The sequence below is a fragment of the Lissotriton helveticus genome, chromosome 3_1 (genome assembly GCF_964261635.1).
Source record: "Lissotriton helveticus chromosome 3_1, aLisHel1.1, whole genome shotgun sequence".
Lineage (NCBI taxonomy): Eukaryota > Metazoa > Chordata > Amphibia > Caudata > Salamandridae > Lissotriton > Lissotriton helveticus.
The window spans coordinates 1,050,636,406-1,050,661,679 of NC_136061.1; the positions used below are offsets into that span (position 1 = coordinate 1,050,636,406).

The following is a 25,274-nucleotide window of genomic DNA, read 5'->3' on the forward strand; positions in this document are numbered from 1 at the left end:
ACATCAAACAGAAAAATGAAAGGTTCAACTCTTATAGGCTGGGGTACCAACATGGATCATTTTACAGTATAAAGAACATGATCCCAAAAGGAGACATCCTATCACATGAACCTTTTAGAGCACAGAGTGGTCCATACCCTGACAAAATCCTTCCTTCTTACATTCACCTCGAATTTGCTGTTGATTGAGACAGATGGTACAACAGCAATGTGGTACATGAACAAATGGGAAGTGGCAAGTTTCAGGGTCCTATACCTGGAGGACTAAACCATCTTCAGATGGCTGATAGCAACAAACCTATTGATCACCACAATCAGTCTCTCAGTGGTAGACAATGCAGAAGTGGAGACTTTAAGCAGGTTGTTCCAATGAAGTTCAAAGTGAAAAAGTGCTGCATCACTATTTCTACAAGTGGGGCTTGTCACTAATTGACTTGTTTAGACCTGAAGAGAGCAGCAATTGCCCAAATGTGGCTTCAGTGTGCCACAAGTTCTCCAGTACATGATGTACCTATTAAAATTGGGCAGCCGTTTTTCTCGATTAAGGTATACTTTCCATGCATTACTGTCTATAGAATGTGGCCTTCATATACCTTCTTTAAACCACTTATAAGGGGAGCTTTCTAGTAACCATTCCTTTGGTCCATAGAATTAGTGAAATACAAACATTCGACTCTTACAAACGTTACAGTGCTCTGTAAGAACAAGGTGGACATGAGAACTCATCTGGGTTTCCTTCACAAAGGTGATGTAAACAGAGCTATACCAATGTGCTCAGACTATGATAATATATGGTAGGTATACCCTTGCATCACCACTTGCACAACCTTTTTCACAGGGGTTTACAGACCCGCTTCATTGGCCTTACAGTTAGGCCGTGGGACCATAATATATAATGTTTTGCATTGGTGCAGAAATTAGGACAGTTACATTTTGCACCACGTATGCTTCTTGCTTGCTAAGGAATTTAGCAAACATTATTTGCGCCACTCTAAAGTTTTAAAAAGGGCCAAAAGTGGACTAAAATGATTTGGAGCTATTTGTGTTGGTTTTAAATAATAACAAATGGGCATAGTAGATTTTTCTCCACTTTTGAAGTCTGCAATAGTGGATTAAGTTTAATAAAAAATACTTTGCTCCTTTTTCTATATACTTATGTGACAAAATAAAAACCACTTTGCTTCATTTTTGTTACAATGTTTCTCAAATGGACCTTAGTGTTGAACTCTATAATATATATAACATAATTTAGAATCCCCACATGTCATTTATTTGAAAACAGTTTTACAAATTGTTTCCGAGTGTCCTATGGCTCCAAAATCTAAAGGTAACAGGAGCTGAAAGAAAATCAGTAGTTGGTCACATCCCATTAAAGAAGCAGACTGATATTATTTGGCCAGCGCCAAGTTTACATAATGTGGTTCACTTGAAAGGAAACAGTCTGAATGGGGGCAGCAGGTGATACCTTGAAATGTCAGTGAGTGCAAAGTGTGCCATTTATTACATATGGGTGCCGAGATGTGCATCGATCGCCGTGTTATGTTATGATGATTTGTATAGCGCACTAATCATCTGGGAGGGAGTCTAGGCCCTTTTGTGTCTGTGCCTGACTGTGTCGGGCAAAAAATGCAAACTCGACCCCGTTCTCTTCTTTTCCTCACACTAGCTCTCTCTTTCCATCTACCCATTCTCTCTGTCTCCTTCTGTCCTTCTCTCCCCTCTCTGATCACTTTCTCTCTACCTCCCCCTTGCTCTCTTTCACTCATGAAGCTTCCCTGTGCCTGCTGCAACTCACCTCAGGAAGCTTGGGAAGTGACCGAGGCACCAGCAGCAGCCCTGGGCTTTTAAAACCGGCCCCAGACACCGGGAAATGCCCGGTATAAGGCCTATCCGGCCCTGATGCTTAGGCACATACATCAATCACGCAGTACCTCTATGCAACCCTAGGATGCTTCAAGGCGCTTAGGGGCGTGGTATGTAGCCATAAATCACTAAACTGCTGACGCCTGTTTGTTTTCAGCCTCTCTCCGTCCCGGTCTGTAGTTTTCCTTAAAACTCCCTCTCCCTCGGGAAGGTAGGGTTTCACTAGACCGTGGAAGCGCTTTCTATCCTTTTCCAGGCATAGTGATTGGATTAGGGCGGCTTCCCCCATCTCCATACACAGCAGAAAGGCTGGTCTGGTCCATGCTGTGAAACCACGACAGGAATGCCGTTAAATTGGCATCCCTGAAACACAAAAAAAAGACACAACAATGAAGAAAGGCCTTCCGCAGCAGAAAGGAATGTCTCCGTCCTGCTCACTCCTACGGTGACAGCAGGCAGGGACAGTCAGTGCTCGCCCCCTCTTGAGATAGCATCTCAGGGGTACCCGCTGCTCATTGCATATTTAATCTCCGTGTTCCTCGCTGGGGCTCTGCAGTGCAGTGCCGGCGGGCTGCCCGGAACTTGCATGACTCACGCCGAGTCACGGCCAGTCAGCTGCCGAGTTTGCAGCCCTTCGCATCACTTGTCTTTTGGAGCGCATAGACGTGCTGCGTCACTGTATTGTTTCCGAATTGCTAATGAAAAGTACAGGTCCCTAATATGAGGCACACTCCACAATATGAGGCACACTCCCCCGTAACAACGCTACCACACCTACACGTACACTTCACACTGGAGCGCGAGCTTCCCGCCATTCAAACTCACACAAAGCCCAATCATCACTCATTGTCCCTTTTACCCCTCCCTTGTTTCCCAATACACACGGATCCGCGGGGCGCCACAAACGTCCAGGCTGCTTTTATCACACAAAGTACAAAAATGAATGTACACATCTCCTCTCCCCTCACGCAAAGCTTACAGAGCCCCTCCTCTCACCACCAGGCCATCAAACATACGTCATTTACGTCCTGCTCCGCTCAACCGACACAGATGCTTCTTTTGCCCCCACATCTCTGGCACACACGTCCTTTTATTCCCTAATGGCACTAACTACACACTGAAACCCTGCTCCTCACCCCCCTTGATGCGCACATCTTTTTATCCCCTCACACAGATCACTCTACCCCCTAACACACATTCACGATTTCTAATCTCCCTCACAAAAACAGACAGACCTTCTCACCACAGACACACAAAAGTAAACACACAGACATGTAAAACGTGTGCCTTCTTGTCATGCCCTAAGCACATGTATCCCTCTCACACAAACACAGAAACCCTCCACTCCTCAAGTACACACAAACCCACATTCATTTTCTCCTGTCCCTCCAATCTCAAATCTTCCTACCCACTGACACCCTGATGTTCCCTCATACACACACAGACCACTCAACCCCTCACACAGACTACCCACCTCTTGCCCGCATACACAACTTCTCTCAGATACACAAGCACCTGCAGATACCTTCGAGTTTAGAAATGCCCACAAACACCCATGTTTGCAGTATCTGCATAGGGAGACTGTGCAGGGCTAGGCCCATAGTTTGTGTGGATGACATTAAACTTTGCTTGTGGTTGGCCGAAGTCAGAAAAAGTTGCAATGCCCATGACGGATAAAGATTTCCAGAAGTACCTCAGCCTCTCTCGACCCCTGATCTCTGCAGTGGGATCTCCATCTAAAATGGAGGGAGCATCAGGCTTTGCGAAATTATGTTTGTGTATGTGCTGTCAATGCACACTCCTCTAAACAAGGCTTGGCTTTACAACTGGGAAAACATTGGAGAACTGAGGTTTAATAGAGCGCTCTCTCGCTCTTTTTGAGTCTTAGTAACCCTACTGACTACAAAGCTCAAGGCACATTTCTGTGGCATTCCTGAACATTAACATCCTTCCTATTGTTGGGGGAAATTGACTGTGTTTAAACACAACTTGATTGGAGTTAGTGTAATGTGATTCTTCGAGGCCTACCCAATATTCTTTGGCCCCAGGCAAACCATTCTTAACTTGGCTTCTCAACTTTGTTGCAGGACAAACATTAAATCACATAACACAAGTATTTTCATCTATATGCTTGTATTTCCTTTAACATTGTTCTATCCATTACAAAGCCTTACACTTGGAATAGCCCACCTCCTTTAAAAGAAAGCTGTCGCTGGCTAATTCTTCAAAAAGTAAGGAACAAATTATGTTTCTCATTTGACATTCCTCAGTCTAGGAAATCAAATATAGTACTCATTCATTCTTGTGCTTTGATTCAAGACCCAGGAACAACCTACCTGAGAAAACGTAAATCCTGAACGTGCATATCTTCCATTAACAACTCAAAATTTGCTTTTTTTGGTTCCCTACTTCAGCATCTAATTATGTCTTTCAAGGTATTTCTTTACAAATGTACCCCCTATAAAACTATCATTTTGTAGTACAATAGATAAGGACTCCATGGAAAACTGAATAATGCAACAGGAAGTTTTTTCTGCTACAACATCAGTCTGCCACAATCCTCATGTATTTCACAGCCTGTTGTGTATAAAAAAGACAGCAAATAGGTCAACAGTCTTTAAAGTCGCTGCACAAAACGGGCAATGCGGCATCAGGTGGTTTCAGGCACTTAACTAGTTGCTTTTCTGCTGTTGATTGCTATAAACGTGTATTTAGGAAGGTTGAAATTGTGCCCTGATAATGTCAATATTCCCAGTTGAAGGGGTTTTCACCTGGAGTAGGAAATACAAACCTTAAATACCTAAGAATTTAATACAAACATTGTGGAAAGAATGGTTACTCCTTGTCATGAAAATATTCTGCTTCACTATTCACACAAATAACTGCTTACATCACAGACAGTGTTATCAAACTAGCAGCTATTTCAAGAGGGTACTCAAATTTAAAAACAATTCCAGCCATGTTGTATATCTTTTGGAGATTCGATGTTTTGAATCCTAAAGTAACTCTTAGCAGGATAAAAAAAATCCTAAATACAAATGTAAAAAAGCCTTATAGTGAGAATTACATAGGAAAGTTTAAAAATAAAATTAAAGATAAGTATGAGAACAAAAATGTGATGTGCTGAATAAATAATGCAGGAAGTGCTTAGATATAGTCTTCCTTTCATGTTTTGAATAATTTATTTTACTCTGGAAGGTACAAAGGGACAGTGTTAAAGATAATATGTTCCCGTGCTTTCATGAAAAACAGCATTTTTAATTGCTGGTGAATAACGGTGTGAATAGGAAATGGTGAATGAATATGTATTTCCTTCCACTACACTGTATTCAGTCCTCCAGAAATATTTGGTCTTCCACTACTGGATAATTGCAGTGACCTTGAGATTACATCGAATCCATTTCACATTACATACAAAGTTGCATCACAAGGACAATAAAATCTGTGCATGGAGACTATTTTATAATAAAAAAAATAATGTACATTTGCTGAGAAGCTATAGAAATATATTTTTTTGAAATCCACCAATTAAAAGCAGTCATCTGGTGTATACTTTTTCCACATTTACTGTGCTGTTGATTTGAAGAAGATCTAACATTGCTCTCTAAAGAGATACCTCCTTACTATGGGTAAATATTGATAAGTCTATGGAGGTTTTATAGGCTTGTTGTCTTGATTAATGTTGAAGTTTACATGAGATTGTAGATGTTTCCACATAGAAGATGAATATTGCGGTGCCTGCCACATGGTGCAAGGATGTTTCAGGGGGCACCTTATGTGCCCCTCCGCCCCATAGAAGAGGGCCAGAGGGAAGTGAGCCCTGCTAGGGGCCCCCAAAGTCACTTTCCTCCTGCCTTTTCATGGCAGGTGTACCGCCATGAAAGGGCAGGCAGAAAGTGATATCCTAATTCCTACGGCGATGCCCAAGCAGGCATCGCCCTCTTTGCAGGGAATAGGAGTCGAACCACCACCCGACGGGACCCTTGATCCTGTCGGACATGACGGTCTTGACCCCCAACCGCTGAGCTCTGATGCCTGTATCCCAATGCAGCGGTCACATTAATAGGCTGGATGGCCGTGGAACCACGCCTGATGGCCGGACAGTGGCAGTCCCGAAGCCAACGTAATCAGACCCCAAGCGACGGTTACATCAAAATCTAAGTGTCTAGTAGACTTGTTTGGTGCCGATATCAATGCCACATAGTATTGAAATGTTATTGCAAGAGAGTGAAACTGGTCAGTTTGTAACTGCCATTTCTCCCCAAGGTTTGATCAACATCAACATTTTGATGAAGATGGCTTTACAAATCTATGCATGATGGCAAATCAAATACATGATGATGACATTCAAAGCATGTTCATGGTCCATACAAAACAGGGGATGTATGTCGTTACAACGCATGCTTTTTCCACGCATGCCTTTACAACGCAGGTTTTACAACGCAAGTCGTTATAACGACTTGCGTTGGGGGACGCTGGATAGTGAATAGTTTAATTTACTATTCCAACGCCAGTCCCCGTGGATAGTAGGGAAGGTTTTGGATAGTAAATTAAACTATTCCCTATCCTACAGCGCCCTCCAGCGCAAGTCGTTGTAACGACTTGCGCTGTAATTCCTGCGTTGTAAAGGTACTGCGTGGAAAAAGTTTCGTTGTAAAGGATGTTTACCAATACAGGGAATGAACAGCGACCATGGCCAAGTTCTAGTGCCATTTGTAGCTTCATATATATATAGCAACCAAGCTGTAAGATTTTCCTCACTCGTTGCGCTTGCCAAATTAACATTGGAGAGCGTGAGCAAGGAAAAAGCAACGCTCCGCAGAGTTTTTCGCAACTCTATGCTCCACGCGGAGCATGGAGCTGGCAAAACTCCGCAAATTCTGCGAGCGGAGCGGAATTCACACCCAGGCCTAGCCAACTTGGGAAAGAAAACTTCAGGTGATGAATTGAGGGGCTTCAGAGGTCTGTCCATGAGTTGTCTGCTTCACTTGGTAAGGAAGTGGATATGGAAGAGAATGTTGTGACAATAATTATACTACTTTACAAAACGTCATCATTGCTTAAAATGGAAGCAGTTAGCAGGGACATCATTGTTTAAGTCTGTCTTAACAGCGCAGCTGTCTGCAAGACCTATTGCTACCAATTCTTTAAAATGTACAAAGTGTGGCTTTGAGTCAGCCATGGGGGGTATGTACTCTTTCCTTGTGCTATTGGCTGTCTCGTATACCATTCAGTCTCCAATGCAGTGTTTACATTGCAACGCATGAGCGACTGTTTTACATTTCATAAATTCAATCTCCTAGGCTCGGGCGGAAATCACATAGATTTCGCATTTTTCCTCCTATTAATGGGATAAACATTAGTATATGGGATAAAAATGAGTATAAACAGATAAAAGTTGCATATATTATTGTAAGTCCCTCAAAGGAGCCTATTCTTTTATACTGCTCGCTGTTTTATGTACATGGTCGATATGCCTTAAATTATGCTTGGCGCCACCTGCTACCGTAATAATTATTATTATGGCCTTAGGAGCACAGAACGAAAACACTTTTAAAATAATGTCATTATATTGTGGAGGTCGAAGAGATGGGCGAACTTAGGGCAGATGGGGCAAGCAGTTATGGAATGCACCCTCAGCAGAATCACTGCCTCGCTATGTCTGTCTGTCCGTCCGTCCGGTGGGGTGTGTGTAGAGCAGGCTGTGATTGCGTCATGCCGGTTCCGGGGCCGGGCGGCTGTAAGAGCTTTATGCCCTGTCTGGGGGCGGGAGGGTGTTAGAACTGCGATGTCTCAGCCCCAGGACACGCCTCCCAGATTGCAAGTAGCGGGATAAGAAAACACCCCGTGGGACCCGGGAAGTGCAGATCCCGGGAGAGACGCTCGCGGATCAGCTGCTCGCTCCCACCTGCCTGCTGGACCAGTGGCGAGGCAGAGATGTCCCCCCTGCTGCCCGGGATGGACCGACCGGCTGCCGCGGCTGTCCTTTGCCTGGGGGTCTTCTTCGGAGTCTGCACGGTCCTCACCGCCGGCCAGGGTAAGATGTCCCATCTCTCCGCTAGCATCAGCCACCTGTTTGTGCACAGAAAGCCGGGGGTGAGCAGAGGCGACCACAATGGGACCCCTGCACTCTGGGGGCGCCCTGTCCTCGTGAAAGCTGCCTCACCCCCCACCCCCCAAACTTCCCCAGAGAGTTCAGATACCCCCAGGACTATATTGTATTTTGCATGGTTTTGGTTTTGCGTTAATCCACCCGTTTCAAAGTTAAAAGACAGGAGAAGCCTTTACTTTCTAATGAAGTGCACTGTTTTAGAAAATGCATTTTTGTCACCAAGTGAACGCTTATTTTAGCTGACAGGCTGGCTGCAGCCTAGACCCCTTAGCAAGCGAGGGTACACATTTTGCATTTGTGGTCGTGACAATAATTTCTGAACACATCTCACTTTAAAATAACTTCGATGCGTGCTCTGACAAAAACGAGGAAAGTTTTTCATAAGATTATGAAGATGTTGCATTTTTTCCTGTTTTGACATTTAATGATCCGCGTCTATGAAGACACATACATTCATACATTTGTTTTAAACGCTGCTGTAGTCTTACTCAGATCCAGAACTATGTGTGTTCGTAATGGCATTGTTACTTGTTAATGTATATGCAGTTTTACTGTTTGGGGTTTTCTCTCAGTCTTATGGATGTTGCTTCTGATACCCACCTCCCAACAGTACAAGTGAGATAGATGGATGCCTTTTGGGAATGCTATAGGGTTTGGGAAGGAAAGAGTTGATTCGTGTGTGTGAGTTTTGGCCACCGCACTCAGAGACACTCTTTGGCCCTGGACACAGACGTGTGGTCTGCGGGAGCACAAAGCCTCTCAGGGGGCTGCACAGACCCAGACTTCCCCCAGAGCAACTTTTTTTCCTGGGCTTTGCCGTTGCCGGGGCGACGGGGCAGCATGTGACTGGCGCCCAGCGCTGGGCGTGCAGGGCTGTGCGGCGGCTAATCTAGGCCCGGTGCAGCCTTCCACGCACCCGCACGGACGCTGCGGCCGGCACACCTCCCCCACCCCCTCGGGGGCCTTCGACAACTTAATTGTCATACAATGAAAACGAGGCCCCCATTGTGGCAGGCTTACTGGACGCGAGGATGGCTGTCTAGGGCCACATACGCGGTGGCACGGCCCGTGTGCCCTTTTACGTCGACACGTATTCGAATTCTAATCTCCTTCCTATGCTGAAGTCCCAGGGTAAGCTCCTTAGAGGGATTCGAGGAAGGTAATCATTCAGTCAGTGCTGCTGAAAACACCCGTTTTTGACACGAAAAAACAGCCCGGGGCACAGCGCCAAGAACACATGATGTGTGCAGGAGGGCAGTGCCATGACGCGGCATGTCACGGCGCTGTTACTGCAAATACACAGGGTCCTACCTCGACAGCAGGTGCGGGGGTAACTCGTCACTGCCTGGCCTAGCGGTTGACAGCTATACCATTTACATTCATTTAGCATAGGTGGAAATGTAGCGCTTGGTGTCCTTGGCGGATTCATTTTGGGAATTGCATGCAATATGAACGCGTGCCTGCATCAATAACATCACACCTGTCCTGGTAATATATTTATTTATATCCTAGCCGTCATCCTCATAGCCGGCCTAGTCAGCCAGCTACAAAACCTGATCTTAGCCAAAAGGCCAAGAAGCGCCTGGTGGTAATCTATAACATCATCAAACGTATAATAGATATACCTGTTATATATGTATGCAGCTAATTTAAATGGTGACAGTACGGCCATGACGTCATATTTGCATTGTTATGACAAATATGCTATAGAAGGTGTCATTACTTCCATTGCATCGCAATTCCCTCTCTGGTTTGCGCTTTCCTGACCCCCGTACTCCGTGGAGTATAATGTGGTGTGGCCGCTTTAAGAGCTGTTCCTGATTTAAATCAGTCATGTGAAGAAAGGGATTATGGGAAAGTGCCACAAGGCAACTTTTTAAAGAAAAACGGGAAACACACTTAACTCTATAAAGTCACTCGAAGGGAAAAGGCTTTTCAGACCCAAAAAGACACTGATAAAACCTGTGCGACTTCCGGTGCTAAAAAAAAAACACGCAACTCTACAATAGACGGATACACAAACCCACCCCAGATATGTTGTGTTATCAGTCAGGGCTCATCCGGTGGTCACACCACCTGCAGTCTCACAGAACTACACAACACCTTGAGACAAGCTTAAAGTAAACAGCAACAGGTATTTTATTCTACATTGGGTGCTACCTGCTGTAATGCACTTCAGGGCCTAGTTAGTGGTAGTAAGCGCTATATAGATGCATAATAAAGCAGAGAGGAAATGTGAAGCCAGAGAGGCCGGTCCTTGGAAACTTTTCAGTGAAAGTAGCAAGATTACGTGGTCTTCACACCAAAGAGTTTGTGATCCTAGGTAGTAGTACTGCGGGAGTACTCTTTTCTGTTCTCTTACTCACTTTTGTCACTCTGGCCGAAACTTCCATCTCCCTACCATTAACAGGGCACAGTCCTTGCTGTTTTTACAAACTGTATATGAGTCTTCCATGAATATTGACATTTCCTTCGTTTTAGACCTTTTGGGCCAATTCACACAAAACGTACGTAAGAGTATATAAAAGAATATTACAGGCGTACTAATTTACGTACCCCAGAATACCTTTGTGAATAGGCCCCTAAATGTTTACATGTTCTACTACTTTCAGTATAGCTTATATTTCTTCATGTTACTGGCCTGCCCTGACCCAGTACTGCTGTTGATTATCTATAGTGAATGTGTGCAAACCTTGCCCAAGCTAACTGCACTGACTGTTAATAATATTTAATTATGCAAATATTGTGCTGGCACTTAGTAACATCTTCAACATGAGACGTGTGTTCATTTATGAGGATGTGGTCAATAATTTCCCTCGTGGCGTTTGTTTAACATACTTTTGTTAAGGGATTTTAAGCCACAAATAGGTGTTTAGTGTTCTTGCGAACTTTCAAGATAGTTTATGTTCACATGGGTGTTGGAGTTGAACAGTGGCATATGATGCGCCGAGTGTAAAGAATTATTTGAGATTGAGGCAAAATACTCTGAAAGGGAGATATCCCTCTCCCGAGTAAGGGACAGAGACTGGGGGGTGAAGTTTCCAAATTCTGCAGGTGGCTTGAGGAAAAGTCGGACTGTTCAGGTAGCTCTTGGTATGGTATAGTACCTAGAAAGTGTGAGAATTTTGCACTCATTCTGAAGCATTTACTTTTGCATCCTCTATTCTAAAAGTACACTTGTAAGTGAACAATGTTTTATCAATGCATCCATCTGAACATGAATCTGAACAGTGCTGTTCAACACGCATGCCTGACCTGCCTGACCCTTTATATCTGCTGAATGGACATCCCTGTACTTCCTGCTCAGAAAGACTTGGAGTTTCCTATGGAGCTGATGCTACATTAAGGTGGCTGTGCCCACCTGCCTTAAGGCCCACCCCTGGAGACCACACGAGGGTACCAGATTGCAACAAATGCCCAGGTTAAGGTGGAAGCCCAGATGGTAACATGTCATTTTGCCTGTACTTCTTCAATCCTTGTACAGTAGATGGCTCCTCATATCTGGTTGACGCCTTCTCATTGGGCCGGGTACGCCAAGTCTTGGCATTCCTTCCAAACCGAATGGTAAATATTCAGGGCCTTCGTTGTTTAAGACTTAAATGGATCCCTTCATTTCATTCCAGCATTGAAAGAGCAGGCACAGTTTATGTTGTGCTTCAGGTGGATTTCAAGTGGTTTCAGTTTTAAGGGAGATCTTGAACCGCTCTGTTATTGCATCTCTATTGCCATGTACATTTTATTTAAGTGTTTTTTCTACAGCCTAGTACATTGGGGCAGATTTACTAAAATATAGAATAGCGTAGCGCAGCAGCCTCCGTTTCTGCACTGAGTTGTGCATGGGGAGAGATCAGCACATTACTAATTTACTAAAAATTGAGCTTCTGGTCTCTGTGTCTGTGCTCGCGGACAAATAGGCTGCCTCGTGCCAAACACACGTGACTTTCCACCACGGTGTATAGGTGAGTGTGTGATGTCTAGCATAGGTTGTATACTTGAAATATACCAATCTAGTACACAATCCTATGCCTATACAAATCGTAACTCATTTCTCATCTTCAATGTGTGCTGTACAGTGCTGTACAATGTGTGCATTGATTGGAGAAATAAATATATTTCTATGACTTTGGGGCTGCCCCTGGGAGCAGTTAAGTTCTGATGCACAGCCTGGTAATTTTGCACTGGTAAATACCGATACAAGACTTTTCCATCAATTGTGTCACTGTGCTTGACTTTGAAGCGGCAAAGGTCTTAGTAAATCTTCCCTATTGTTTCTTTGCTACTTTGAGTGGTTTTGTTTCTCGGAGTCACTTGTCGCCACTATGGTTCTCTTCCAAGACTTGGTACTTTGAGTGCTTTTGGTTCATGGAGTCACCTGCGGTCACTATGGTTCTAGTTGAAGACTTGCTACTTTGAGTGGTTCTGGTTCACGGAGGTACTTGCGGTCACTATGGTTCTATTTGATGACTTGCTATTTTGAGTGGTTTTAGTTCACGGAGGCACTTGTGGTCACTATGGTTCTATTAGAATACTTGCTACTTTGAGTGCTTTTGGTTCACAGAATCACTTGCGGTCACTATGGTTCTATTAGAATACTTGCTACTTTGAGTGGTTTTGGTTCACAGAGTCACTGTGGCCACTATGGTTCTAGTCCAAGACTTGCTACTTTGAGTGGTTTTGATTCACAGAGTCACTTGCGGTGTTGGACAGGCCGCATGGTCGGGCTGCCCCCCCTCCCCGCAGTAGGACCTGGACCCTGGCTCTCCCTGCATCCCCAGCCAGAGTCCCTAAACGACCACCCGAAGTACCCTGCAATCCCTCCACTACAAGACACCAGCCCCGGACCCAGCTGGCCCGGGTCACCATCCACACCACGACATCGAACCGGCCGCCATCTTGGGGCACTGCAGCACGAGGCCGCGTGGCCTCAACTCGACCCTAACCCTGGGCCCGGCCGGCCCCGACATCGGGGCACCAACCTCCCCCCAGGAGGCAGAGTGACCACTTGGCAAATCAATGGGAGAAGGAATCGTCAACGGCTCCCCTCCGCCAGGTGTCGATCACCCCCGGCCGCCCTGGGCGCTGGCTCCACCCCCCTGCTGGGTGTCTGGACTCCCTCATCCCGGACCTCCCGGCCCCCAGGCGCGAGGGTCCGGACATCAAAGGGGACCAGACCTATAACTGGGGCAGTGCCAGACCAGGAAGGCAGTTGTATCCTGGAGTCGAGAGACCCGAGAAGAACTCATCCGTGACTGGCCTGCTGGCGCTGCCGCGGCCCTCTGCCTCGTGAACCCATCTTGGCCTGCTGGCGCTGCCGCGGCCCTCTGCCTCGTGAAACCATCGTCTTGGCCTGCTGGCGCTGCCGCGGCCCTCTGCCTAGTGAAACCATCTTGGCCTGCTGGCGCTGCCGCGGCCCTCTGCCTCGTGAAACCATCGACTTGGCCTGCTGGCGCTGCCGCGGCCCTCTGCCTTGTGAGACTACCATCTTGGCCTGCTGGCGCTGCCGCGGCCCTCTGCCTCGTGAAACCATCGACTTGGCCTGCTGGCGCTGCCGCGGCCCTCTGCCTTGTGAGACTACCATCTTGGCCTGCTGGCGCTGCCGCGGCCCGATCCACAGACCCTCCAGCTCGAGGATTGTGAGCTCGCCCCTTACCACTACCTGTACCGATCCGGTACCAAGACTGTCCCGCTACCCCCTTTCCCTACAGAGACTAGAAGTGAGAGGACCCCCGGGTCCGAGATATCCTGTATCGCTGATATCCTTGCCTTAAGAACCTTATATAAAGCATTGAACTCGACTTGGTGTGGTGCCTGTTTGTGGGGAGGGAGGTAACTTGTCTGTACGATCACCGGAGACGGTCCCCCTCGGGGATCTCTCCCTCAGTATCCGGCCGACCCTCAGGGTCCCCGTCTAACATTGGTGGCAGCGGTGGGATCCGAACCTACGCATAATCGTACAGAAAGTCACCCGACCCACGACACACGACCACCATGACAACAGAGAGCGGAACAACGGAGAAATTCCAGATGGAAAAATTGGAAGACTACAACCACCGAGAACTGAAGCAATATTGCATGGAACTTGGTCTCCCAACCACGGGTCTGAGTACGAAGGAAGACTTCAAACGAGCCCTAGAAGCCTGGGCGGAAACGGGTACGGCCGTACCCCGAACACAAACGACCGAAACGAGCCCCGCACCAACTAAAGAAAGAGCGGGTCTCTCCCTGGAAGAGATCCGAGAAAGAGAAAAAACCAGACTCCACGAATTAGAACTAGCCCGACTTTGCTTGGATGGAGAACTCAAGCTGGCCGAACAAAAAATAACCCTGGAACACTTACGGCTCAAGGAAGAGCGAGAAGACAAGCAAAGACAGAGAGAGCTAGAGGAAAAGAAACTAGAGTACGAACATGAGCGCGATCTCAAAGCACTGGAGATCCAGAAACAGAATAAAGACCTCGGGCTCCCCGAACGACCGACCCCGTCTGCCTCGACCGAACCCAAGGTTCACATCCCCAAAGATGTCATCCGGGAATACCACAAGAACGATGATATACAGCAGTGGTTTAAAGCCTATGAGGTGGCAATGACCTCCCACCGGATTCCCCGAAGCGATTGGGGAGCCGGATTATGGGGGAGGTTTGTCAACGAAGGGCGGGACGCCCTGCTGCAACTCCCGGACCAGCTGATGACCTCCTACAACCACATGAAGGCCGCCCTCCTCACTCGATACGGGCTCACACCTGAGATGTACCGCCAACGGTTCCGTGACTGCAAACGGATTCCGGGTACAACTTGGGTGGAGTACGTGAACTTTTTTAGCCGAGCCTTCGAGGGGTGGATCAAGGGCAACAAAGTAACCACCTACGAACAACTCTTTGACCTTATCGTATGGGAACACCTGTCGAACAACTGCTTCGTGGAGCTCCGGCAACACCTCCTGGACAGTAAGCTAACCGACCCTCGACAACTCGCCGTCGAAGCCGACCGGTGGGAAAGCACCCGAGTTGGCCGGAACGCACCCAGCGAATTATCCAGACCGTATCGCCCCCGAGGGGGAGGAGGGAGTCAGGGTCGGGGGAGAGACCCCGGCCCCTCGTCACCCCCCAGAAACCCCTCGACCCCGGTTGGCCGAGGAAGCCCTGCCGTCCGGGCCGGTTTCCGGGCCAACATTACGTGCCACAGGTGCCAGCGACCCGGCCACTACGCCAGTGATCCCAACTGCCCAAAGAATCCGAACACTACCCCCCGCCAAGTTGCAGCGGCGGCCCTAGGGGAAGAACTAATCCCGGAAGACCAAGAAGAGTACGAGACCGATCCCTCTGAATGGGCGCCCGCCGCCATGGCACTGGTCTGCTTAGGGGAGAGAGACATGATTCCGCGGGCCCCCCTTCCCGCCAACACCCAGAAGTACGGTCAATGGGTCAACATTAATGGCCGCCGGGCGGAAGCCCTCCGCGACACCGGGGCCAGTGTAACGGCGGTCCGACGCCACCTCGTCACTCCCGACCAAATCTTGCCGAACATTCTTTGCCCTGTCCGATCAGCCGACAACTCCGAAAGCCTATGCCACATGGCCTGCGTCCCCTTCGAGTGGGGAGGAGTAACAGGGATGTTAAAAGTAACTGTCCGCGATGATGCCCCCGTGGACTGCCTCCTAGGAAACGACCTTGAAAGCTCTCCATGGGCAGCTGTCGAACGGAGGGAGCACCTGGGGATGCTTGGCCTCCCCGAATGGGTCTGCGTCACGACCCGGTCCATGACCGCCCGCGCGGTCCCCAGCCCAGAAGAGCCCGAGTGGCCAGAACCTCCTCCCGCGCTCATCCCAGAGGAGGCCGCCCCAGGAGCCAGTCCATTGACCCAAACCGAAGAAGGATCCGACCAGCTTCGGGACGTCCCTGACCTGGCACAATGGCGGCAGGAGGGAGGCCCCACGCAGGAACAATTCCGGGCCGAACAGAAAACCTGTCCCTCTCTCGAAGGACTCCGGCAGCAAGCCCTGGCCCAGAGCACCGGGGATACCTCGGGGGCCCACTGGATCTACTGGGACCAAGACCTGCTCTACAGCGAGCAGAAAGTGGCGGAACTAGGGGCCAGTCGGGTGCTGGTGGTGCCCCTTCGCTTCCGAGACTTCCTCCTGAACTTAGCCCACGATGTCCCCCTTGCCGGACACCTGGGGCAGGATAAAACCTACGACCGCCTGGTGACCCATTTTTTCTGGCCCCACATGCGAAAGGATGTCACCAACCACTGCAAGGCCTGCCCCACCTGCCAGGCCAGTGGAAAAAGTGGCCGAAAAATCAAAGCACCATTGCAACCCTTTCCTGTCGTCACCACCCCGTTTGAACGAGTGGGAATAGACATTGTGGGGCCCCTCGACCCTCGAACAGCCCAAGGACACCGGTTCATCCTGGTCCTCGTAGACCACGCCACTCGCTATCCCGAGGCCATCCCTCTTCGGACGGTGACGGCCCCCGTGGTGGGCCGGGCCCTGATGGGGATCTTCTCCCGGGTGGGGTTCCCCCGGGAGGTCGTCAGTGACAGGGGCACGAACTTTATCTCCAGATATATGAAGTCTCTTTGGCAACAATGCGGGGTCACCTACAAATTCACGACCCCCTATCACCCGCAAGGAAACGGACTGGTCGAGAGGTTCAACCGCACCCTCAAGGGGATGATTATGGGCCTAGAAGAACCCCTTCGACGCCAGTGGGACGTGCTACTTCCCTGCCTCCTGTTTGCCTATCGGGAGGTCCCGCAGAAGTCCCTCGGCTTCAGCCCATTTGAACTCCTGTACGGGCACCCCGTCCGGGGCCCCCTCAGCCTAGTCAAGGAAGGTTGGGAGCAGCCTCCCTAGAAAACTCCCCCGGACATCTACAGGTACCTCCTGGCTCTCCGCAACCAGACCCGGCAGTTCCGAGACACCGCCAAAGCCAATCTCGAGGCCAGTCAGGAGGACATGAAGAGGTGGTACGATCAGCACGCGTCCTCCATTGAGTTCGAACCGGGACAACAGGTCTGGGTGATGTCCCCGGTTGAACCCTGTGCACTCCAAGACCGATGGTCCGGGCCCTTCAAGGTAATCGAACGCAAAGGGCCCGTCACCTATTTAATCGACATGGAGACTGCCCGGAACCCCCTACGGGTCCTCCATGCCAACAGGCTAAAACCCCATTTTGTGCGATCCGAGCTCAGCCTCCTGATGGCTACCGATAATGGGACAGAAGAAGACTCCGAACCCCTTCCGGACTTACTGAGGGCCTTCGAGCAGGATGGCTCAGTGGAAGGGGTCCAGCTCTCCGAGGCCCTGTCCCCGGAACAACGCCAAGACTGCCAAACGCTCCTGAGGCGGTTCGCCTCCCTGTTCTCCCTCACCCCCGGAGTCACCCCCTGGTGCCTCCACGATGTGGACACCGGGGACAGCCCTCCTATCCGACACCGGGCATACCGCGTACCAGACCGGGTACGAGCCTGCATCCAGACCGAGGTGTCCAAAATGCTGACCCTGGGAGTGATCGAACCCTCAGACAGCCCCTGGGCAAGCCCAGTCGTCCTGGTTCCCAAGGCGGCCGCCCCGGGCGTTGCCCCTGAGCTCCGGTTCTGCGTGGACTATCGGGGGCTGAATGCAGTTACCAGGACCGACGCTCATCCCATCCCCCGGGCCGACGAGCTAATTGACCGGATGGGGGCCGCCCGCTACCTGAGCATCTTCGACCTAACAGCGGGCTACTGGCAGATCGGCCTCACCCCTCGGGCCCAAGAACGATCCGCCTTCTCTACCCCAGACGGGCACTACCACTTTAAAGTCATGCCCTTCGGCATGAAAAACGCCCCGGCCACGTTCCAACGGCTGGTAAACCAGGTACTGGCGGGCCTGGAAGACTTCAGCGCCGCCTACCTGGACGACATTGCTGTGTACAGCCACCAGTGGACCGACCACCTCCGCCACCTGCGGGAGGTTCTACACGCCCTCCAGCAAGCCGGGCTCACCATCAAGGCCAGCAAGTGCCAGGTTGGCCAAGGGTCCGTGACCTACCTGGGACACCAAGTGGGAAGCGGGCTAGTGGCTCCTCTCCAACTCAAGATTGCTGCCATCCAGGCCTGGCAACCCCCTACGACCCAAACGGAGGTCCGGGCCTTCCTGGGGCTCACCGGATACTACCGGCGGTTCGTGAAGGACTATGGCAGCATCGTGGGGCCCCTCACAGAGCTCACCTCCAAAAAGGGCCCCAAAACCGTCAACTGGACCCTGGACTGCCAATCGGCCTTCGAGAAACTAAAGACCGCCATGTGCACGGCCCCCGTGCTCCAGGCTCCCGACTACAGCCGGGAATTCATTGTGCAGACGGACGCCTCCGATCATGGTGTGGGGGCCGTCCTCTCCCAACTCAACGCCGAAGGGGTCGACCATCCGGTGGTCTTCATCAGCAGACGCCTCTTGCCCCGAGAACAGCGCTGGAGCACCATTGAGAGAGAGGCCTTCGCCGTAGTCTGGGCACTCAAGAAGCTCCGGCCATACCTCTTCGGCACCCACTTCCGGGTGCAAACAGACCACCGACCCCTGCAATGGCTGATGCAAATGCGGGGGGAAAACCCGAAGCTGTTGCGCTGGTCCATCTCCCTGCAGGGGATGGACTTCACGGTGGAACATCGTCCAGGCCAGGACCACGCCAACGCCGACGGCCTGTCACGCTTTTTCCGCCTCAGCGAGGAGAGTCCCCAGGAAGATGGCTGACTCTCCCCGCCTTCAGCTGGGGGGGACGCATGTTGGACAGGCCGCATGGTCGGGCTGCCCCCCCTCCCCGCAGTAGGACCTGGACCCTGGCTCTCCCTGCATCCCCAGCCAGAGTCCCTAAACGACCACCCGAAGTACCCTGCAATCCCTCCACTACAAGACACCAGCCCCGGACCCAGCTGGCCCGGGTCACCATCCACACCACGACATCGAACCGGCCGCCATCTTGGGGCACTGCAGCACGAGGCCGCGTGGCCTCAACTCGACCCTAACCCTGGGCCCGGCCGGCCCCGACATCGGGGCACCAACCTCCCCCCAGGAGGCAGAGTGACCACTTGGCAAATCAATGGGAGAAGGAATCGTCAACGGCTCCCCTCCGCCAGGTGTCGATCACCCCCGGCCGCCCTGGGCGCTGGCTCCACCCCCCTGCTGGGTGTCTGGACTCCCTCATCCCGGACCTCCCGGCCCCCAGGCGCGAGGGTCCGGACATCAAAGGGGACCAGACCTATAACTGGGGCAGTGCCAGACCAGGAAGGCAGTTGTATCCTGGAGTCGAGAGACCCGAGAAGAACTCATCCGTGACTGGCCTGCTGGCGCTGCCGCGGCCCTCTGCCTCGTGAACCCATCTTGGCCTGCTGGCGCTGCCGCGGCCCTCTGCCTCGTGAAACCATTGTCTTGGCCTGCTGGCGCTGCCGCGGCCCTCTGCCTAGTGAAACCATCTTGGCCTGCTGGCGCTGCCGCGGCCCTCTGCCTCGTGAAACCATCGACTTGGCCTGCTGGCGCTGCCGCGGCCCTCTGCCTTGTGAGACTACCATCTTGGCCTGCTGGCGCTGCCGCGGCCCTCTGCCTCGTGAAACCTTCGACTTGGCCTGCTGGCGCTGCCGCGGCCCTCTGCCTTGTGAGACTACCATCTTGGCCTGCTGGCGCTGCCGCGGCCCGATCCACAGACCCTCCAGCTCGAGGATTGTGAGCTCGCCCCTTACCACTACCTGTACCGATCCGGTACCAAGACTGTCCCGCTACCCCCTTTCCCTACAGAGACTAGAAGTGAGAGGACCCCCGGGTCCGAGATATCCTGTATCGCTGATATCCTTGCCTTAAGAACCTTATATAAAGCATTGAACTCGACTTGGTGTGGTGCCTGTTTGTGGGGAGGGAGGTAACTTGTCTGTACGATCACCGGAGACGGTCCCCCTCGGGGATCTCTCCCTCAGTATCCGGCCGACCCTCAGGGTCCCCGTCTAACATGCGGCCACTATGGTTCTATTCCAAGACTTGCTTCTTTGAGTGGTTTTGATTCACAGAGTCACTTGCGGCCACTATGGTTCTATTCCAAGACTTGCTACTTTGAGTGGTTTTGATTCACAGAGTCACTTGCGGTCACTATGGTTCTATTCCAAGACTTGCTACTTTGAGTGGTTTTGGTTCAAGGAGTCACTTGCGGTCACTATGGTTCTATTCCAAGACTTGGTACTTTGAGTGCTTTTGGTTCATGGAGTCACCTGCGGTCACTATGGTTCTAGTTGAAGACTTGCTACTTTGAGTGTTTCTGGTTCACGGAGGCACTTGTGGTCAGTATGGTTCTATGAAGACTTGCTACTTTGAGTGCTTTTGATTCACAGAATCACTTGCGGTCACTATGGTTCTATTAGAATACTTGCTACTTTGAGTCGTTTTGGTTCACAGCGTCACTGCGGCCACTATGGTTTTATTCCAAGACTTGCTACTTTGAGTGGTTTTGGTTCACAGAGTCACTAGCGCTCACTATGGTTCTATTCCAAGACTTGGTACTTTGAGTGCTTTTGGTTTATGGAGTCACCTGCGGTCACTATGGTTCTAGTTGAAGACTTGCTACTTTGAGTGTTTCTGGTTCACGGAGGCACTTGTGGTCAGTATGGTTCTATGAAGACTTGCTACTTTGAGTGCTTTTGATTCACAGAATCACTTGCGGTCACTATGGTTCTATTAGAATACTTGCTACTTTGAGTCGTTTTGGTTCACAGCGTCACTGCGGCCACTATGGTTTTATTCCAAGACTTGCTACTTTGAGTGGTTTTGGTTCACAGAATCACTTGCGGTCACTATGGTTCTATTAGAATACTTGCTACTTTGAGTCGTTTTGGTTCACAGCGTCACTGCGGCCACTATGGTTTTATTCCAAGACTTGCTACTTTGAGTGGTTTTGGTTCACAGAGTCACTTGCGCTCACTATGGTTCTATTCCAAGACTTGGTACTTTGAGTGCTTTTGGTTCATGGAGTCACCTGCGGTCACTATGGTTCTAGTTGAAGACTTGCTACTTTGAGTGTTTCTGGTTCACGGAGGCACTTGTGGTCAGTATGGTTCTATGAAGACTTGCTACTTTGAGTGCTTTTGATTCACAGAATCACTTGCGGTCACTATGGTTCTATTAGAATACTTGCTACTTTGAGTCGTTTTGGTTCACAGCGTCACTGCGGCCACTATGGTTTTATTCCAAGACTTGCTACTTTGAGTGGTTTTGGTTCACAGAGTCACTTGCGCTCACTATGGTTCTATTCCAAGACTTGGTACTTTGAGTGCTTTTGGTTCATGGAGTCACCTGCGGTCACTATGGTTCTAGTTGAAGACTTGCTACTTTGAGTGTTTCTGGTTCACGGAGGCACTTGTGGTCACTATGGTTCTATGAAGACTTGCTACTTTGAGTGCTTTTGGTTCACAGAGTCACTTGCGCTCACTATGCTTCTTTTCCAAGACTTGCTACTTTGAGTGGTTTAGGTTCAAGGAGTCACTTGCGGCCACTATGGTTCTATTCCAAGACTTGCTACTTTGAGTGCTTTTGATTCACCGAATCACTTGCGGTCACTATGGTTCTATTAGAATACTTGCTACTTTGAGTCGTTTTGGTTCACAGAGTCACTGCGGCCACTATGGTTTTATTCCAAGACTTGCTACTTTGAGTGGTTTTGGTTCACAGAGTCACTTGCGCTCACTATGCTTCTTTTCCAAGACTTGCTACTTTGAGTGGTTTAGGTTCAAGGAGTCACTTGCGGTCACTATGGTTCTATCTGAAGACTTGCTACTTTGAGTGCTTTTCGTTCACGGAGTCACTTGCAGTCTCTGTGGTTCTATCTGATGAGTATCAGACAAACTATCGAGAGACGAAATATCGAAAGGTAAGTGCATATAGGGAAGGATAGATTTACTGTTTGTAACTCCACAACTTATGTACCTTGAAGACATATATCACCAAAGTACATATATGTGGAGTTAGATATTGAAAATTTAGACTTACCAAGCTGTTTATATTTTATTTTTGATATTTTGCCCTCAATATTGCGTGCCATCGATATTGTGGTGCTGATATTCAGGGTACAGGCCGGACTGAGCCGAGTTTATACCCGGCTCCATCACTTCAAAGCAAAGCTTTTTCTCATGCAGTTTTGAGGAGCCAGGGTGCTCCAATGCTTATTAGAATTTAAACCAACTTCTGAGGAGGATGAAAATGGACTCCTCACAATTCCAATTATGTCTCGCCACACCTGCTACATTTGCAGTACATGCTGTTTCTATGAAGAATGGGACATACTGAGATTTCTGTTTGCAAAGGCCTTGCACTATGTGAGTGTTGGCCTTTAGTTTTTCTGTATCACTTTTATTTTGTCACAAAAGTTTCTCCAGGAGAGAGGAAACTTGGATAGTCGGAGAGCCCATATATAACTGGCTGACAAGAGTGGCTGGTTAGGAAAGAGCAGCGTAAGCTTTTCTAACTGCTGGCTGCTCAGAATCCGTCACAGATCTGTTAATATGTTGTGAGTGGTTCTTGAGGGAACTGAAGTGACTTTGTCTTGCCCGCTGTCCTTTGCCTGCCTGGGCTAGACAAACGCCCTTCCAGTTTGCAACACCTTCTAAAATGTAGCCAGTTCATCAGCCCAGTTTAGGGAAAGTCACTGCTGTTAATGTCTGATAGATGTGTGTGTGTGGGGTGGGGTGGGGTGAGGGGATCTGGGTGTGAGCAGAGGGTGGAAAGTCATTGGGAGATTTTGAAATCCTTGAGTCAGGCACTGTGTGCTGACTTTAAAAAAAATGATAGAAAAAGTGTTGACTGGAACACATTGAACATTAGAGCTAAATGACACAGTACTTGGGTTCTCGTGAATATCTGGGCCCCTAAGATAATATTACTGCTGCTACTACTACTACTACTACTACTACTACTACTAAAATTAATACACGATTAACTTGTTCTAATAAACACTGCTTCGTGTCACATTTTTGCTGTAAATAGCAGGTGTTACTATTACCCACTTTAATGGTACTCAGTTTTCAAACTTCAGAAGGATGGATCTCTGAGTTGGCCTGGCCAGGATTTGAAACTGACATGTACGTCATCGTAGATATGAGCGGAGGGCATATAACACGATGTGCCATCTTGGTGTCTAGAATTGAGAAAATAATCCAGGTCCTGCCTTAGGCCCTTTACACACTGGCTCATTGTTTTTTTTAAAAAAAACATTATTTTTATTAAGCAGTTACTTGAGAAACACAGATCATTAACGGGCAGTTTAGCAAAAATATTGTAGGCCACTCACAGGAAGCCTGGATATTGCCGATCGTCAGTGTGCCGAGAGATCCCCCTGGGGATGATTCGCCGCGCCATATAAATGAGTAAATAATAATAATAAATAATAGTGTGTTACCCAGTCGCCTATCCCGAGAGCAACATATTGCATAGTATGGCGGACTGTTGACCCGTAGTCTGCTTACCACAGTGACCCATTTACCTCCCTACCTCCATTCTCCTCCTGTTAAATTAGCTCCCCTGCATTGGATCCAAAATCCCCACATCTTTTCAAATTTGTAAGGGCAGCCCCACACCGGGTATGTTTCACGTTCAGCTAGTTGACACCAGTCAATGTCTTCCTCCCAGTCCTGGAACATGGGAGACCTATTCGCTCGCCAGAGTCTAACCAGGTTGCGCTTTGCCACCCCTGCGGCGGTGTTTAACCAGGTGTATGAGTATTTGGGCCACTTCTCTTCCCCCCTTATGCCCAGCAAGAGCCACGAGGCCTCCAGTTGCATTAATAGACCTGCTACTTTTTTCATCACTTCTATCACCCCTGTCCAGACATTTTGAATTAGTGGGCAAACCCAGAGTGTTAGTAAAAAGTGCCTGTGTTGTCGCAGCCCCTGATGCATTCAGCCAATTCGCTGCGGCCCATCTTGTGTATTCTGGACCTAAAGAGATACGACCTATGTAGCACCTAAAGCTGCACCAGGCAGCACAATGGCTCATTGTTGATAAATAAAACTATCCTCTTGTGCTTTGACTGCTCATCCAAAAACTGAAATTGCCCGAAACAGTGGAGTCTGTGAAGTGATGTGCCATTTTACTTTGCAGTGTGTCCATGTTTCTAAGCACTATGAAGAGAAGATGTGGTAAAGGGATTGTACTCTTGTTTGGCCCTATTATTTGGTATCGTGTTAACCAAGACCTTTTGATGTTACTACTACTAGACATATAAATACCTACATATAAGGGCCTTCAGCCCGCCCTCTTCATCCACTGGGGTGTTGCAGTGTCATTCACATTTTATTTCTGCCCATTATAGCATACAGCCTCGGACAGTAGGCAGGCCCTCTGCTACCACTGGCTTACTTCACTGTGAGTGACAGCATTCTCCTCTTTTACACGCAACATTTAGGCAGATAAAGTAGTTTCTTTCAGTGCCTGGGACTGCTATGGAAATGTGTGTTTTTGAGACCAAAACATATTTTTGCTTTTAGACAATATTTGTATGTGTTGCTAACAGCCAGCTGCTCAAACAACAGTACATTTTGTAAAAACCTGCCTAAATAAAACATGCATTGAGAAAGCCGAAAGACTGGTAACCAACGCCAGACCTTTTGGCTTTGCCAATGCCTTTTGATAATGCCGCCATATCTTATTTATTCAGCAGAGGATGCATAGTTGTGGTGACTTACTACTGAGGCATGAGGGCTTTACCAATTGGCTGCGTATCATCCAGGTGCTGGCCATGCCTATTGCTTGGCAGATAGACATGTGTGTGTGGCATTCCATGGTGGTGAGTCAGTGGCGTAACAAAACTTTAGGGGCCCCCCCTGCAGACTACGTGGAGGGGGCCACCCATGCTCTGGTTCCAGTCTGGAGATCTAATGCCGGGGGTTCCCGCCCACGCACAGTGCCAGAGGGGGCCCCCTTGGGGCATGGGGCTATTGTTACGCCACGGCGGCGAGAGTTGTTGGGTACTATGCAGCCGAGCTCCACGGTACATCATGGCTGTGTGGGATTCTGTCTGATTTGTCCTGTCGGCTGTTGGTGAGGTGTGCCACGATGGGAAGTGCTGGTGTGAGCCCACAAGCAGCTTCAGCATCCTTAGACCATGCCCCCGCGTAAAGCAGGCAACCGAATATATTTATTGAAAGACCAATCACTAGTTCAATACCTTTTGGATCATTTTTTTGAAAAATTGATACTCCCTCATTTATGTAAAGGACTAGGCTTATATAAATTAATTTACCACATTGGGTTCCGGAGTAACATGCTACTTGCCGAACAGTGCTGAGACG

General features: G+C 49.3%; 1 protein-coding gene across 1 annotated transcript in view; it reads left to right on the plus strand.

Annotated features, from left to right (window-relative positions):
• The first annotated feature begins 7,778 nt into the window (after nucleotides 1-7,778).
• LRP2 (LDL receptor related protein 2) overlaps nucleotides 7,779-25,274 on the plus strand; it is a 342,167-nt gene continuing 324,671 nt past the window's right edge. The window contains exon 1 of the mRNA XM_078681616.1: nucleotides 7,779-7,899. Coding sequence (XP_078537742.1) covers nucleotides 7,800-7,899 — 100 coding nt within the window. The 5' untranslated portion in view covers nucleotides 7,779-7,799. The remainder of the gene's footprint in view (nucleotides 7,900-25,274) is intronic.